The sequence below is a fragment of the Haliotis rufescens genome, unplaced genomic scaffold (genome assembly GCF_023055435.1).
Source record: "Haliotis rufescens isolate VD_foot unplaced genomic scaffold, xgHalRufe1.0.p SCAF_12, whole genome shotgun sequence".
Taxonomy (NCBI): domain Eukaryota; kingdom Metazoa; phylum Mollusca; class Gastropoda; order Lepetellida; family Haliotidae; genus Haliotis; species Haliotis rufescens.
The window spans coordinates 42,846,185-42,864,856 of record NW_025963802.1 but is presented as its reverse complement, the minus strand read 5'-3'; the positions used below and the strand labels follow the sequence as shown (position 1 = coordinate 42,864,856).

At 41.8% G+C, this 18,672-nt stretch overlaps 1 protein-coding gene across 5 annotated transcripts in view; it reads right to left on the bottom strand.

Annotated features, from left to right (window-relative positions):
* Positions 1-5,198: 5,198 nt before the first annotated feature.
* Positions 5,199-18,672, bottom strand: part of LOC124119039 — a 130,874-nt gene continuing 117,400 nt past the window's right edge. For all 5 annotated transcript variants that reach the window (XM_048393706.1, XM_048393708.1, XM_048393707.1 and 2 more), the window contains 10 exons: positions 17,833-18,150; positions 16,551-16,668; positions 16,020-16,177; positions 15,318-15,435; positions 14,215-14,354; positions 13,204-13,327; positions 12,136-12,290; positions 9,693-9,807; positions 8,738-8,883; positions 5,199-6,373 (listed from right to left, as the gene is read on the bottom strand). In XM_048393706.1, the coding sequence (XP_048249663.1) occupies positions 8,742-8,883; positions 9,693-9,807; positions 12,136-12,290; positions 13,204-13,327; positions 14,215-14,354; positions 15,318-15,435; positions 16,020-16,177; positions 16,551-16,668; positions 17,833-18,150 (1,388 nt within the window). In that variant the 3' untranslated portion in view covers positions 5,199-6,373; positions 8,738-8,741. The remainder of the gene's footprint in view (positions 6,374-8,737; positions 8,884-9,692; positions 9,808-12,135; positions 12,291-13,203; positions 13,328-14,214; positions 14,355-15,317; positions 15,436-16,019; positions 16,178-16,550; positions 16,669-17,832; positions 18,151-18,672) is intronic.

Below are 18,672 nucleotides of genomic sequence, written 5' to 3'. Positions count from 1 at the left end.
ATTGACAGCTGAGCGAAAGTGAAGAGTAGAGACGGTTACGTAATGAAAAACCCAGTGATTACGTCACCACGAGATGGTTACGTAACTTCCGAGGACACGCGCGTGCGATGACGTAGCAGGAAGTAAGTAAAATTGTAAACATAAGATGATATACCTGCAATAAAAACATTTAGTCGCTAGTACTAAATGTAAATATTGCTAAAAGCGGCGTAAAACCATACTCACTCACTCACTCACTCCACATCACCATGCATACATTCCCACATCACCTAACTTTCCGCGCACGTATTTCAACATGATCCAACATCATGAACACACATCTACGTTCAGTATATTTTACTATAAAGTCAGGCGATGTGGTCTGACCCCGGTTTAAGCCACCGAGAGTGACCACCCGATCCATTTATTGCCTCTTGCGACAAGCAAAGGTCATAGGGACCTATTCAGCAGAATGTGTTCCCAGCTATGGCGAAGATCATACAAAACAAAATCCACATTTGTGATAGTTTAAGTGAGCAAATAAAACATGCATTCCTTGCTCTCTCCACCTGTTTTGACATTCAAAACAGGTTTCAACGTACTCAACATTAGAAACATATATCACAGCGTGCTTGAGGAGGCGGAGTGTCGACGCGCCCCCCAGAACATGCGACAACCACATCTACAGTAGGTATTACGATAGGTGTCTTAACATTTAGCAGACTGGTGAAGACAAGTGTCATGCAACGGTTCACAAGGGGCACAGATGACCTTATCAGAGGTACCATTCTTATCTTTGTAGAGGTGTGTCCCTGAATCGTTCCAGGATCTGCTGATTTAGGTTTCGCCTCTCATATACGCCGCGATTACGAACCTTGGTCTGTCAGCTCTTTACCCGTATACGTTGGTTTCGAGGACTTGGCCCACTTGCATAATTCAACCTTAGCGCTAAGGTTCGCAACTCCTTTATCAATTATGCTAACCTGGCTTCGCGAACATGGACCGTGGCTGCAAACGCGCAAGAATCAGGAGAGCCCACTTCGTAGTCGTCGTCAGTTTGTTAGTAGGTCACATCGGACTAAGTCTCATATTTGTCATGTAACGAAACACAGATAACAAAGCCAGGGAAACCATACAAAATGTACCGACTCCGTCAGTGAAAGATATCTTGTTTGTTTGCTTGTTTGTTGTTTAACGCCGCACTCATCAATATTCCAGCTATATGACGGCGGTCTGGGGGGGGGGGGGGGGTCGTCGTCTAAGGCTAATACTTGTTACACTTATTACTACATAAATAGTTATTGGTCTGTTGATGGCCTTATGAGAAAGGAATAATGTTCCCATTTCATTGAACAAGGGGGGCACGGGTGGCCCAGTCGTCTAAGACACTGTGATTCGCTGTGCAGATTTGTTTCCCTTGGGCACGCCAGAAACCTATGATTGTGGGTTCGAATCCCGGTTCGCCCCGATTATGTTTCTAGGTTTGTCAGCACCATACCCGTGCTCGTGGGTTTCACCGAACTGGTAAACGTCTAAGACCTGCATCACTTCGAGCTTTGCTCCAACATTAAGCTGACACACCGCCATATAACTGGAATACTGTTAAAAGCGGCGTTAAACCCAACTCACTCACTCACTTACGACAAGCATAGTTGCCTTTCACGACAAGCATAGGTTGACCTATTCTGCCCCGGATCTTCACGGGTCGAAAGATATCTCAAATGATCGTGATGTATGGGTGTGGATGCGGGTAGACGTACGGTTACGAAACAGCCTATCACGTTCTTAAACCTGTAAATGTGAAAGCATGAATTATTGCAGCCGACATGACGCGACAGCAAACAAGTGTACTCCGAGCCTTTGTTCAGGTTTTTATGGTTTAATATCTTGACCTTTTGAGACGCTATGTTTCTGTCTTCATAAGGCCGTAAACAGCGTCATACCAGTGATTTACAACTCGTGGACAAATACTGTAAACATCTACAACATACATGTCTGTCTCCTGCTCATGCACTACCGTGCTGTCACCACAACAACTTCTCAGACATTCCAGGTGAAGCGTTTATAACCTGGGTCAAACAAGTTCCTGTTTGTTTGTTGTTCTACGCCGCACCCTGCAATATTCAGGCTATATGACGGCGGTCTGTAAATAATAGAGTCTGGGCCAGACAATACAGTGATTTACATCATGAGCATCGATCCACGCAATTGGGATACGATGTCATGCATCAACCAGGTCAGCGAGCCTGACCAACCGATCCCGTTAGTCCCACCTGTGCTATCACCGCATCAACAACTTCTCAGCCATTCTAGGTGAAGGGTTTATAACCTGGGCCAAACAAGTAACCCAATAGCATCGCGACGTTTGCTGCAATATCATAGGGTGGGACTAAAGTATTGGATTCACACGTTGTACTGAGTGAGTGTTATTTTACGCCGTCACTTCCAGCTTATAATTATTCAAATTTGGACCGAAAGAATCAACATCAATCAGCTGTTTGAGGACACTATGGCACAGTCACCAAACCTGTCCACCCAGTCAACTACTCTTTGCCCAAATGCTAGTGAGTGAGTGAGTGAGTGAGTGAGTGAGTGAGTGAGTTTGCGTGACGAGCAAACGCTTAAACCACTAGGCTACCCGACCGCCAGGCCCAAATGCTAACTTGGGAATCGAAAACCGATCCCATCAAATGATATGAGACTTAACATTTGTTTGTTTGTTTGTTGGTTAACGCCGTACTCGGCAATATTCAAGCTATATGACGGCGGTCTGTATATAATCGAGTCTGGAACAGACAATCCAGTGATTGACATCATGAGCATCGATCCACGCAATTGGGATACGATGACATGCATCAACCAAGTCAGCGAGCCTGACCACCCGATCCAGTTGGTCGCCTCTTACCACAAGCATAGTCACCTTTTACGGCAAGGGCAGGAGGCTAGGGGGGGAAGAGACAAGCATGGATTGCTGAAGACCTATTCTACCCCGCATATTCATGGGTCGAGACTTAACATGGCACCATCAATATTTGAGACATGAATCAACGATTGACACCTTTGAATACGGGCAACCAATGATCACAGTTGTTTGATGTCTGATAGCGGTAAGTCCCCATGGAAACACGTTTAAACGAGATCGGATCTTTCCACAATTGCACACTTCCTTATAGTTCTTCACAATAAGCTGTTTATCGTCAAGGTCACCTTTAAACCCTTTTCACAAGAAGAAAGATTTACAAGACGATATCATCGCGGTAATCTTGTACGTCTGGAAAACAACACGGCTTTAGGATTCCTAACCTGTTTTCACAAAACTCCAGTTATTATTGTACACACCTGGCGGTCCCTTGCGTGAAGTTTATGAGGCATATATCCCGTAGCTCGGTGTATATAAAGCCTGGCACAGACATACATGTTTTGTTAATGGTCCTTGATACCGCCGCAGCAGCAGTATTCAAGTGCTGCTGGTGAAATATTTGTCAAAAGTCAATACAAGCTAAGTCCCGTTTTTCATTTAGTTGGTTCACGGATGTGTTTCTCAAAATCTTGGTTAATACTGTTCAAATAAATATATGTTGCTTATATTAATTTACTTTGATCCTTGTGAGAATATAGGGTCACTTTGATGTGAAAGGTACACATATATGATTTTGTTTGTCAAATGGTCAAAAGGTCAGGAATGGTAACAATTTTCTAGTAGCGTTTACAAGGGAGTAAAACCACACAGAAGTACCGGTGAAGCTACAAACAATATCGTCGCTTAGCATGTAATCCTTTTCATATATAGGTATGGTATCAATTTGTGATAAAATAAGTTTTTCACTTTCCATATTTTTGCGTCAAAGGGTCTGTAATTGAAAAATAAAATGCCTAAACAACAACCTTAAAATTGAAAAAAAACAATGCCTAAACAACAACCTTAAAATTGAAAAAAAAAAAACCAAAGAGAACTAGAACACATTCATTCCGGTATCTAGAGTGCTCTTGACATGTTGTATACTCGACACATTTACTGAAGAGTCACAGGATCCGGGTTTGCACTATGCTAAGGGTTCTGCAGAAAATCTTAGGACGGTAGATATGAATAGTAGTTCAATAACGTGTCACCTTAAGGTGCAGTTGATACTGGAACAGCCTTAAAACAATTCAATATGGTCAGAAAATACTAAAATGGCAGATATTCACCCTAACGTTCACTGTTATATTAGCCGCGTACCACAAAGCGATCTTGGCGCTTAGTCGACCGTGACTCCAATACTTTAGCATAGGCTTACGACAATGCCAGCCCTGAGATCGCTTTTTGGAACGGGGTCATGGCGGGGCAATGCAACAATTTGTGAACTATAACAATCACGGTAGGGGTGTTCGCAATGGTCGAAAGTCAACGTAAAGTTTTCACGCCAACATTGAGCTTTGTCGGTGAACCTACAATTCTTGTGCTGAACATTTTGCTCAACTTGACAACCCTGGATATACACAATGTAATTTTATGAGCGGGTGAATTTAGTTTAATGTTTTGAACGGAATTGCAGTGTAAGGAGAGACGAAAATGAGGCAGGTCTTCAAGGTTTACCACATTGGTGCTCCCTACAAGCAAGTATGGTGCTGACAAAACAAGAATCATAATCAGAGTGAATCTGGTATTCAAACCAATAATTATAGGTTCCTGAGACGCCCAAGGGACGCAACTCTACCTATTAAATGTGTCACCTTAGACTGGCACCTGACCATGTAACTTCATGGTCCAGGTAGACTGCCACTAACATCTGTAATACTTACTCCAGTGTCACAAACTACCATTCTCTCAAGTCAGTTCCAGTGTTTGTTGTTTAACACCGAACTCGGTAATATTCCAGCTATATGACTGTGGTCTGTAAATAATCGAGTCTGGACCAGACAATCCAGTGATTGACATCATGAGCATCGATGCACGCCATTGGGACACAATGACATGCATCAACCAAGTCAGCGTTCGACAAGCATATCGCCATTCCTGGAATATGTGAGGTTTCATGGTATCATGTCAGACATTATGTCCAGCACATCATCATCATAGTGGCTATATGGCTGGGATAATGCCGATGCGATGTTAAATTTTAACTCACTCACTCACTTTAGGAAAGTGATGCTCTGATGAACATAAGTCACGTGTTCTTCATCTTGATACCACTAAGATGATCAGGCAAACATGGAATCATATAAAAACAAACAGAGAATTGTGTATAAAACCACTGTTTATTGTATAAAAATATATATAAAAGTTTGATCTTCATTGTACAATGATGCTTCTTCAAATAAAAGATTTCTTTTTTTGATACCCGGGCAATAAGTCATCCAAATAAAAACTAAAATCTGTTTCAATATATACATACAATACGTATATCACGGTTTTGTAACAATATTACAATCTTGAATACATAAAAGGACTTTTGGACACAGATATTTCAAAAATAAAGTTTCAATTCCCTAACACATATTGGTGTGTGTTACTAAACTGCAAAGAGCCTCTCAGTAAAACCCATAAGTTGACCAGCAACATGGTAGAACAATAAAATCCGGCCAAACAATACCAACAGGCACAGTATAGGTAGTTTAAACATCTTATGTTACAGCTAGACCTGGCGGCAATGGAATTAATTCAGATTGAAACCATGCACATTGATAGGACAGGTGACACACGTGGAGCTGAGCCTTCAAAGGTAAAAGTTATACATGTCTTTACACCTCACCAAGTCCTTGGTGTAAAACTTCTAGATTGTCAACATTCTCAATTCAACAGCACTAACATGACACAAACAATACTAAGGTGAAATTAATGGATTTCATAATGTGTAAAAGTTGAGCAAACATATTTTCAAAGAGCTTCTTCAGTTACGACCTAAAACATGAAACACACAAAATTTTCAAGAAATCTCTAAACCTAAAATTGACACAGACATACTAACGCATGGGTACCTTGCACAGTCACACCGGAGTCCAATCCCATGATCCCCACCCCCTTTCAATCTTTGTCACTATGGTAACACAGAAATCACTGTCACTATGGTAACACACAATAATCACTGCGTCACAATGGTAACACACAAATCACTGCATCACCATGGCAACACAAATCACTATCACCATGGTAACAAATTCATTGTTGCTATTATCTTGTTCCTGGCAATAATTTGCAACACCATTCATTAGGCTCAATAACCTACTGACGGAATGCAACTGCACTCTACAAGAGCATGTGGGCTAACAGGATTGGAATGACCGATTGGCACACACAGGAGCCCCTACTGTGTTTTCTGAATATACAACTATAATGATAGTCTATACAGTTATTTAAAGATCCCTTGCAACCGTTTTTAGTCTTTGTGCAAATTCTTCTTGAAGCAGGACTGTCCTGGAATAGAAATATGATATTAAAAGGTAGTTACGGTATATCTTCTGCCAATGATATTGTGTGAGAACTTTCTTCCCAAATTTTCAAATGCTTTATCCATTGGTTCTAACCATCATTTGTGTTTGTTAGTTTGTTTGATGCATGTTTGTCTGTTTGTTATGGTTAATTCTGCATTCAGCAATATTCCAGCTGCTGTATTTGCCGTATTTGTTCCAAGAAACAGCCCCTGACCAACTTCTTGACCAAACTGTAATACATCCTTATTAGTGCCCTCCTAATAAGACCGAAAATGTTCATGACAGTCCATATTTTCTTTTGTATATTACATATTTGTTTTTACAATAACATCAAAAACAGCTCAGAAGGTGTCTTTAATTGTCCAGTACTATTATTGATTTTCTTTAAGTTTCATCAACGGTTTGATCACCTAAACAAAATTAAGTTGTGTATAGTTTTAGTAAGCACTCTCTCACCCCTTTTGTCATTTTTCTAGTGAGTGAGTATGGTTTTCCCTTGCTTTTAGCAATATTCCAGCAATATCACGGCGGGGGACACCAGAAAGGGGCTTCACACATTGTACGCATGTGGGGAATCAAACCCCTGTATTTGGCATGATGAGTGAGTTGGGTTTAATGCCGCTTTTAACAGTATTACAGTTATATCGCGGCGTGTCAGCTTAATGTGGGAGGAAAGCCCGAAGTGATGCAGGTCTCAGACGTTTACCACTTCGGTGAAACACACCAGCACGGGTATGGTGCTGACAAACCTAGAAACATAATCGGGGCGAAACCGGGATTCGAATCCACAATCATAGGTTTCTGGCGTGCCCAAGGGACGCAACTCTGCACAGCAAATCGCGGCGCCTTAGACAACTGGGCCACCTGTGCCCCCTTCGGCATGAAGAGCGAACGCTTTATCCACAAGGCTTTATCCCACGCCCTTTGTCATTTTGCCTAAGTACACAGGGCACATGATACTGTGAATAAGGTATATGATAGTGGCCTGTAAATGATCTAGTCTGGACCAAATAATCCAGTGATTGATAATGTGAGCAATGATCAACGTCATCTGGGTGTGGTGACACATCATCAACCAAGTCACCAAGCCTGACAACTCAATCACCTTGGTCACCTCTTAGGTGGGTGAGTGAGTATGGTTTTACGCCGCTTTTAGCAATGTTCCAGCAATATCACGTGGGGACACCAGAAATGGGCTTCACCAATTGTACCCATGTCGGGAATCGAACCCGGGTCTTCGGTGTGACGAGCGAACGCTTTAACCACTAGGCTACCCGACCGCCCCTTTCACCTCTTAGGACCATCATTGGTTGTCCTGGGACAATTCTAACCCAGAAACACCACAGGCTTTCGATTGGTAGGCCCCCTTATAACTAGCACCAATCTGAGAGTGGAGGCATGGAAAAAAACATGTGACCTTGCTACATGCTATATGCAAAGGTTCCATGAATGGCCTTACGATAGTTCCACATTGACAAGGCAAAATAATCAATTGGAGTTAATATCTCTTCTTTCAGTTTGTTATTCTCTAAAAAATGCTTTGTTATACCGTAAATTTCTCATTTAACTTGTCAGTTGAGACTGTTCGTTTTGCAAAGCGTCATTTTTGTTACTTGACGAGCATGTGATCTTTTGCTACCAACAGCAGTCTTGAAGTTTTAAAGAATATTTTTTGTTAAAGTTGATTTTGTACATAATCATATCTACACGTATGATAAAGAATTTTCATAACCATAAATATTTTTTTATACTTTTGTTTATATTGTTCAAGATTTCTGCAAACAAGAAACTACTTTTTAAGTTGCAAATACATGGGACGGTTCACTGTCCCTGTGTGTTAGGGAGGGAGTTTCAAGGTTTTACATTTGTAATGAAATAGTGTATATTATATTATAAATAGGATATTCCATACGTCTCATGAAATATCATGTTTCTCTCATCTCGTGATGGGGGGAAAAATACACATGAAAATATCTCCTTTCTCCCATCACTTGATGAGAGATACATGATATTTCACTGGATACATGAAATATCCTCTATATATCCACGAAATGTTATGTACTTTAATGCCCTCTTTCCCACAGACGCCATGTTGATGTAAGATATCAGGGAAAGATGCCTACCTGTTGTTCCTACTTGTCTTTCCCTGTATTACCCTTAGCCTTGCTTCTCATCTAGTATACTTATACATGTTTACCATTGCTATTCATGAAGTATCTCTACAGATTTTGACCACTGCTTGTCATCAAGTGTCCTTATGTACATAAGTTTATTAATAATGTAGTTTCTTAATAATTTATTGTGAATCTAAAGCTATGTTTCTCAGAGAAATGTCAAAAAGTCTTACTTTATCATTTTAAACAAGTTGACAAGTCCAATTTGAACGCAGTTTCAGCAATCTCACTGGTCACTTTCCTGATTCCATCTTCACTGCATTTCTTCCCCTTAGCAGACAGCGCAGACAGGGTGCAGCCGGTCATCGAACTCCACACACTGGAACCCATCATTGGTAGGAATCAATATACAATTTCTGTGGCGTTCATAAAAAGTAGTTACCAAAATTGGTGGCATGGAAAAGTTGCACTTTTGTGAAAACAGACCCTCAGTGAAAAGAGATGATTAACTAAGGCTAGTGACACTGTGGAACTGTCAAGTCCTTTGTTTTATGGAGATTACTTCTCAAAGTCTTGGTTAGAGACTCAGTTAATTTTGGGGTTTGTTAAACGCCACACTCAGCACTATCCCAGCTGTATGAATATGGCTTGTAAATAATCGCATGTGGACCTGACAATCCAATGATTAATATTGTGAGCAACAATCCAAACAAAATTCACATTGCTGATGTTTAGGGCCAGTGAATCAGCAAAAGCCAAATTAAAAAAAACCAAAAACAGTTAGGTACCACTATTGGAAGCATTTCATTACATGTGCTAGGACATCTTTGACACTGTAATAACCAGATATATGCTTTGACTTTTTAGATTTTTACTTCAATTTTGAAATCATCCATTTTGGGACTGCCCCCCAATCTCGTCATTTGGGCCATGTTTTATCAAATCAAGAAACCTTGCAGTTTCTAACATAAGTTCATAGTAACATCCAGATGATGTTATGAATGTCTATTTACTGCTTGGGAGAAATACCCTGCATTGGTCAGATGCTTGGGTAAAGGTTCAAGATAAGGCTACGCTTGGCACCAACAAGCAGCAAATCCGGCATCCATGGCTTAGGGTAAAAATCTGTAAAGTGAGCAGAGAAGGAAGGAGCCATGGAATATGAATGGTATGTCTGTGGACTATTACCTGCACTTTTGATCTAATGGCAGAATGGCGAATTCCTCAGGTGTTCCGGGACTGCAGGCTTGGAGTTGGCAGGTGAGAATGTCCACATCTTCACAGACACCACTGTGAACCATGCCTAGGGAAACAGAAGTATACACTTGACATCTGAACAGACATTGCATACAAGGGCCAGACATTGAAAACAAGGACCAGACATTGCAAACAAGGACCAGACATTGCAAACAAGGGCCAGACATTGCAAACAAGGGCCAGACATTGCAAACAAGGACCAGACATTGCATACAAGGACCAGATATTGCAAACAAGGGCCAGACATTGCATACAAGGGCCAGACATTGCAAACAAGGACCAGACATTGCATACAAGGGTCAGACACTGCAAACAAGGATCAAACATTGCAAACAAGGGCCAGACATTGCAAACAAGGACCAGACATTGCATACAAGGGCCAGACATTGCAAACAAGGACCAGACATTGCAAACAAGGGCCAGACATTGCATACAAGGACCAGACATTGCAAACAAGGGCCAGACATTGCATACAAGGACCAGACATTGCATACAAGGATCAAACATTGCAAACAAGGGCCAGACATTGCATACAAGGACCAGACATTGCAAACAAGGGCCAGACATTGCAAACAAGGACCAGACATGGCATACAAGGACCAGACATTGCAAACAAGGGTCAGACATTGCAAACAAGGGTCAGGCACTGCATACAAGGGCCAGACATTGCATACAAGGACCAGACATTGCAAACAAGGACCAGACATTGCATACAAGGACCAGACACTGCATACAAGGGCCAGACATTGCAAACAAGGACCAGACATTGCATACAAGGACCAGACATTGCATACAAGGACCAGACATTGCAAACAAGGACCAGACATTGCATACAAGGACCAGACACTGCATACAAGGGCCAGACATTGCAAACAAGGACCAGACATTGCATACAAGGACCAGACATTGCATACAAGGACCAGACATTGCAAACAAGGACCAGAAATTGCATACAAGGACCAGACACTGCAAACAAGGGCCAGACATTGCAAACAAGGACCAGACATTGCATACAAGGACCAGACATTGCATACAAGGACCAGACATTGCATACAAGGACCAGACATTGCATACAAGGACCAGACATTGCAAACAAGGACCAGACATTGCATACAAGGACCAGACATTGCATACAAGGACCAGACATTGCATACAAGGGCCAGACATTGCATACAAGGGTCAGACACTGCATACAAGGGCCAGACATTGCAAACAAGGACCAGACATTGCAAACAAGGACCAGACATTGCATACAAGGACCAGACATTGCATACAAGGGTCAGACACTGCAAACAAGGATCAGACATTGCATACAAGGGCCAGGTATTGCAAGAAGGACCAGACACTGCAAACAAGGATCAAACATTGCAAACAAGGACCAGACATTGCAAACAAGGGCCAGACATTGCATACAAGGGCCAGACATTGCATACAAGGACCAGACATTGCATACAAGGACCAGACATTGCGAACAAGGATCAGACACTGCAAACAAGGGCCAGACACTGCAAACAAGGATCAGACATATTTTCCTGAACCCCTGAAATAAATTACCATTTCCTAATTAATGTTCAAATTTATTAAGACATTTCTATGAAAAAAGTAGACGTGATATATTTGCCCCATACAACCCTTTTGCTTTAATTTGTAAGTTTTTCATGACACCCCGATAATAATGATCAGACAGGTTTTTTTTTCATAGGTGGGTGGGTATACCTAGTAATGTGGATATGTACTAAAAAAAAATAACCAATACATTTACATTTTAATGTGTTTCTTCCACATCAGTAAAGTGATGCTGGCTTTAAGAATTCAACACTTTGGTGAACACAGAAAACCAAAACAAGAAACATTATCAGGACAAACTGGGATTCAAACCCATGATCATGGTTTCCGCACGCCCAAGAGATTCAACTCCGCATAGAGAATTAAGATGACATTAACTTGTGAAACCCTGACAGTCAGATCCTAATTAATCCAGACACCAGCAACTGTCTGGAACGTCTTGACATATATTCTAAAGGCAATAGCACATAACATAACACTGATTTGAACAATTTCACTGGTAACAGTCCCGCCACAATAACCTGGCTCACTGCAAATGACAACTATATTTGTGACAATGTTTCTGCAGTGTTCTGTCATGTGTGTGTCAGGGCCCTGCAGTGAGTGAGTATGGTTTAACGCCGCTTTTAGCAATGTTCTAGCAATATCACGGCGGGGGACACCAGAAATGGGCTTCACACATTGTACCCATGTCGGGAATCGAACCAGGGTCTTCTGCGTGACGAGCGAACGCTTTAACCACTAGGCTACCCGACTGCCCCGTCAGGGCCCTGGAGTCGATCCTGGGACACTTCACAATCCAACCTACCATCACATTTGTCTTTTGCACCATCCAGTCCAAGCCAGTCACGTGTGAAGTTTCCGTTATAGCGGAACGCCAGCATCATTTCATCCTTGCCACACAAATGTGTTCCGTTTTCACACACGGCGCCGGACAGACATTTGGCAACTTCTGACAGTCCACTGCAAAAAATAAAATATTTTGAGTGTATTGCTATAAACAAGCTGTTGCACACTTATATGGAATATATATCATTCATAAATGGAATGGAAGTGTCATTGCCCTGCTTGTTTTACCTGCCATAAAAACACCTTCAGTCACACAAAGGCAGCTGAGTGGAGAGACTAAACTTAACATGCATGCAGTCAAACTATGCCATGTTGTAACCCATATGAGTTGTGAAATGAAAACTTTTACAGGTCAGACCAATGTAACATTGTTTTGATAACTATCACACCATGTGAATGAAAGCTTTATTGAAATAAAGTTGAATTAAGTTGAACAATGGTCCCCGTCTCTCTTAAAGAAGTCTATGTGAACTAATCTGAGTAAGAAAATTGGGTTTAACGCTGCTTTTAACAGTATTCCAGTTGTATCACAGTGTGTCAGCTTAATACGGGAGGAAAGCCCGAAGTGATGCACATCTCAGACGTTTACCACTTCGGTGAAACCAATGAGCACTGGTGTGGTGCTGACAAACCTAGAAACATAATCGGGGCAAACTGGGATTCGAACCTACAATCATGGGTCTCTGGCGTGCCCAAGGGACGCAACTCGGCACAGCGAATCGCGCCACCTTAGACGACTCAGCCACTAGTACCCCCGGCCTGGTTTGGAGGCCTAGATGGGCACAATAAGTCAGGGACATTCTTGGTGTTGCAAGAGATAATGGGTAAGTTGCATACACCTGCCACTTCGGTGAAACCAACGAGCATGGGTATGGTGCCGACAAACCTAGAAACATGATCGGGGCGCACCTGCATTAGAACCCACGATCATAGGTTTCTATGTGGAAGGTTCATAGACTGAAGAAACTGTTTTTTCCATGATAACGACATACAGGCCTTTAGGGGTTCCAGAGACAGGTATACTCACACACAGTCTGGTGATTTCTGCATTGCTGCGACTTCATCACTGCACTTCTGTTCAAAGTTCCTATACATCCTAACATCAGAGCAGTAGTTACCATCACTGGTTGGTGCAGGAGAAGAGGTTGATTCTTAAAACAATCCAAAGGACAGATTTGTAAAGTGGTATATGAATTCTGTCAACTACATAAAAAAGCACACTATCAGAACTTGCACCACTGGGTGACCAAGTCAATGACCCATAACCATGCCTACCCTGGAAAAGTAAAGTATATGTTAAAGTATGGGAGTTATAATAACTTTTGCTCTACGATAGCTTCCTGGTATGGACCCCTGGATGATAATGAACTTGAAATATGGATTGACACCATTTCAAAGAGGAGGTTGCTCTGGTGCAAGGGGCATTGTCCCAATATTCCAGGTGTCTGATTGTGCAGGGGGCAATGTCCCAATATTCCAGGTGTATGATGGTGCAAGGGCAATGTCCAAATATTCCAGGTGTCTGATTGTGCAGGGGGCAATGTCCCAATATTCCAGGTGTATGATGGTGCAAGGACAATGTCCCAATATTCCAGGTGTCTGATTGTGCAGGGGGCAATGTCCCAATATTCCAGGTGTCTGATGGTGCAAATGCAAAGTCCCATTATTCCAGGTGTCTGATTGTGCAAGGGCAATGTCCCAATATTCCATACATTATTTTTATTACTCCCCCTCCAAGTTCGTTTTTAGTAAAAAAAAGTATTGCCATAGACACAGGCCTATTTTTGAGGCCCATAACAAATGGTCTTGCATGCATGTATGCAGTGAGTGAGTTAATATTTAATGTCACATCGGCAGTATTTCAGCCATATCGTGACGAGCATGGATGTATACATAAGTATTGGATAATGACAACATTCCTCGCATCGGTGGGAGTCAGATGTACTAAAGAAAGTTATAGCATTTTTGGCAAATGAAATCATTGTGGTGATTAAGATTAACTGTATTTTGTTATTATGATTCCTTTTGGAAAACTCACTTCCTGAGCACTGTTTATCATCAAAGTCCATGGTATCCAGCACCACCTTGGTCATGACCAGTCGTATATCGTCCAAGCTGCAGCCCTGTCCCTGGCTCCTCAGTCTGGTCACAACACAAGATGACATGTTGGCCAGGACACTGAAAAAATAATGAAGTCAGTGAGTGAGTGAGTGAGTGAGTGAATAAGTATTGTCTTACACTGCTTTTAGACCCGTGAAGATCCGGGGTAGAATAGGTCTTCAGCATCCCATTCTTGCCGAAAAAGGGGATGATGCTTGTGGTTAGAGGCGACTATGCTTGTGGTAAAAGGCGACTAACAGGATCGGGTGGTCAAGCTCGCTGGACTTTGTTGATGCATGTCATCACATCCCAAGTGCATGGATCATGATGTCAATCACTTGATTTTCTGGTCCAGACGCGATTATTTACAGACCACCATTATATAGTTGATATTGTGCTGCGTTAAACAACAAACAAACAAACATCGCTTTTAGCAATATTCCAGCAATATCACAGCTAAGGACACCAGAAATGGGCTTCAGACGTGGGGAATAGAACCCAGGTCTTTGGCGTGAAGAGCGAACGCTTTAACCACTAGACCACTAGTCTACCCAAAGGCCCTTTATGTCAGTGTCAATTCTAGTTGTGAGGATCAGTCACCTGTCTGACAACCAACAACCAGCCCCATCAATAGGTTGCATTCATAATGAAGAGCCATAGTCTATCTAACCTGTCATCTGAAAATGTCTGCTTAAAAAATGTTATTTACTATTTGTACAGGCAGTTCCAAACATACAGTTTTGACCAACGTCATTTTCTTTCAGGATTATGTATATTACACTCTTTATAACCAGACACTGTAATTATATGATTAGTTTGTGTACTTCAGTACGGATTTGTTGACATGGTATTTCTGGTGTTAGGTGCTCACAGTAATGTCACAGGGACATCAAACCCTCCCCCTCCCCTCTCTAAGCCCCCTAATTCTAGATACAAAAAAACTTGCCTTATACACAGCGATATACGGTATATTGTACAGATAAGAGAAACATATAGTGAACAGTTGATTAACACAAGGAAGTCCAGTGTCATGCCACCTACCTGCACTGTGTGGGCAGGTCTAGCTTGACAAAGTCCGCCCTAGACCCAACAGCACATATCCCCACAAGGCAGGTGAGGGCAGTCTTGTCTTCACACATGCTGTGGGGCATCGCCATACCTGATGAGCACAATGAATTATATGTGTTACAGTCAAGCTATTTTCTTCCTACTCCTCATCTGACAGACCCAATGTGTCAAAAATATGAATGTCTCCAAATTACTCATGGTAGCCATATTGGCCTATTCAATTTTCATGAATATAGTGAATCTCACCCGAGTGTCTTTTGTTATCAAATATATCAACACGAGTTGATAAAAATGGAAAAACTCAAAGGCTTGCTGATTTATCATCCAATATCATTCTTCCAACTTTTTCATTTTGTAGACAGTTACCGGTAATAAGCAGTGTCTTAAGTGTAAAAAGCAAGTGTTAACAGGTTCAGTAGCAGAGCCATTGGTGATGTCATTTGATTGTGATGTCATGGTAACCAATGACAGTCTGCAAAGCATTGTGATGCAATTTCATTGCAGTGATATCTACAGTGTAGATATTGCTTGATCTCACCAAAGCGATATCTCCTGTGGGAGCCAGTTTTGGATGATAAATTAATATCCTTACACTGAAGCCCTCTCCAAGGTTTACAGTTTGACAAGAACCATAATGACTTCACACTGATGTGAAGGTGAGCTTCAACAACATACCATCACAGGCATCCTTTGCATTATGCAGGCCAAGCCAGTCTCTGGTGGCGTTCGAGTTATATCTGAAGGTCATCATGATGTCTTCAACAGAACACTTGTAGTAGCCAGTCTGGTAACACAGATTGGTGGCCGCGCACTCAGCTACGTCCAGGAGGTAGCTGTTCAACAAGACATTACCATGCACAAGCCTAATGACACCAACACCACAGCTCATACAAATTGTAGGCCACTAGAGAACAAGGTATGTTAGGGATGCTTTTTGGCTCACTGAATATGCACTATTTAAGAATTAAGCAAACCTTTAATAAATTGTTTTGAAAGTTTTCAGACTAATTCAAATATATTCTCATATATTTAAATGAGAGCTAGACTTTGGTCATTTCAATAATTGCATGTTTGGTACTAATGACAATACAATATTCATAGTTAAGTGTAAAGTGTGTGAAAATGGCTGATTTATAAAGAACAAAATTATTAGTATCCTTATCAAGCAATGAGTCGTATCTAACTGACCTATGACAGAACACTTACTCGCATGATGGCTTGGTTTTATTCTGTATTACGCTTATTTGAGAACCACATGCAGACGCTATGTTCCTAACATACTGGAAGTTGGAGCAGTCGTTTGCTGGGGCCACGCTGGTCGTCTCTGATAACAGGCAAAACAATGGATGACTCAATCTTCTGGAACAACTGAGTCAGTTATCTTGACTTCACATGCACACTTCCAGAACAAGGAACTGGAGCCTCGTGGTTAATGTCGTGGTCATTTGGGCCAAAGGGCCTGGTTTGAGTGAGTGAGTGAGTGAGTGAGTGAGTGAGTGAGTGGGTGGGTGGGTGGGTGGGTGAGTGAGTGAGTGAGTGAGTGAGTGAGTGAGTGAGTGAGTGAGTGAGTGAGTGAGTGAGTGAGTGAGTGAGTGAGTGAGTTGGGTTTAACGCTGCTCTTAACAGTATTCCAGTTATATCACAGCATGTCAGCTTAATGTGGGAGGAAAGCCCGAAGTGATGCAGGTCTCAGACGTTTACCACTTCGGTGAAACCCACGAGCATGAGTATGGTGCTGACAAACCTAGAAACATAATCGGGGTGAACCAGGATTCGAACCCACAATCATACGTTTCTGGCGTGCCCAAGGGACGCAACTCTGCAAGGCCCAGATGGGTACAATGAGTCAGGGACATTCTTGGTGTTGCAAGAGATAATGGGTAAGCACAACAAAGTACACATTAGAGCAACAGTTCTCACCAAGTCATAAGATGTTTTGGATTTTGTTCAGATGAAAGATCATGATTTCCAAGGGTTTGCATGTCTTACATGTTTGAGCTGTGCTTGATACGTAGGACAACAAATTCCAAAATGGACATTCACATTCCAGCCTTGTACAAAATCAGGCATTAAACAAAAGGTTGGTCATGACATGGCTGTTGGCATAGAACAGATTCATGAGAAAATGGATCTGCAACATTCTGTCCACACTAGGGTGGGTCGACAAAACAGACATGTCAAAAAGACACAGGCGACAGAAAAAGGGGAAATCAAGTAATACCCTAAAGTAATTATTATTATTATAATCAGGATGCACAGATTAAAATAAAAAATGCAGCAAAGAGGGTTTGGGTGATCCTGGCACAGTCAGGCTGGTTAGGCTCATCATCAGGTCAGGGCCCTTGCTCCCTCTACACACAGCCCAATGGACATCATCATCATCATCATCACCATAATCATCACAATCATAATTATCAATCATTACATTATCCTCATCATTATTATCATCAATCATCATCAATAATCAATCATATTCTTTTCCCCTGACCTGGTTGATTGCCTTTCTTGTAACAAGACACTGTTGCTTCTCTGTCATTTTTGCATGTGGCGTAGGACTTGGTCATCTCTCCTGGGCAGTCTTTCAAGGACTTCTCTGCACCTGTGCACATGACATTTCTAAATTTGTTGGAGAATCCTGAAGCAGGGTAGCTTGATGTCATTACTCTCCCTCCAGCATACCCCATCTCAATACATGCAACCATAGCCGAGGTGTCCGTGAACCCATCCATGCAGACAGCGGTCCAGGCATTGTCGTTATTGATCACCAGGCTGCCCACAGAAGCCAGGCTATTGGGGTACAGACGCACTGGAAACAGAATTGTTTATCATCAAATAGTTATCTCCCCAACAGTTACAAACTTGACACCAAGGTCCTCAATATTTAAGGCAATTGGGTTTAATGCCATGCTCAGCAACATTTTACCCTGATACACTGTCAGCTTGAGTTTGGGAGTAAGCAACAACATGAACATGTTTATAAGTATTTGGTAACACACCTAATACCTGTTGAAAAACTGACCACACCCATCTCAAACTTGTTGGAAAACACTTAGGAGGGACTGAGTGAGTTAATATTTAACGTCACATCGGCAATATTTCAACCATATCGTGACGAGAAGTTATACGTTGAAAATACATATATTTAGATTTAATAAATAAAAACCTGATGGACAGTAAAACAACTTGAATATCACAGATTAAACTTTAAAACTAGCATACAACCATAAAAAGATATCACTATATGTAACAATACATAATAAAAAAGGGCTATAGATCGCCAGCAGCTGAAGGTGGAACCCAATGCTAGGGTCCATGGGGACTTACAGTA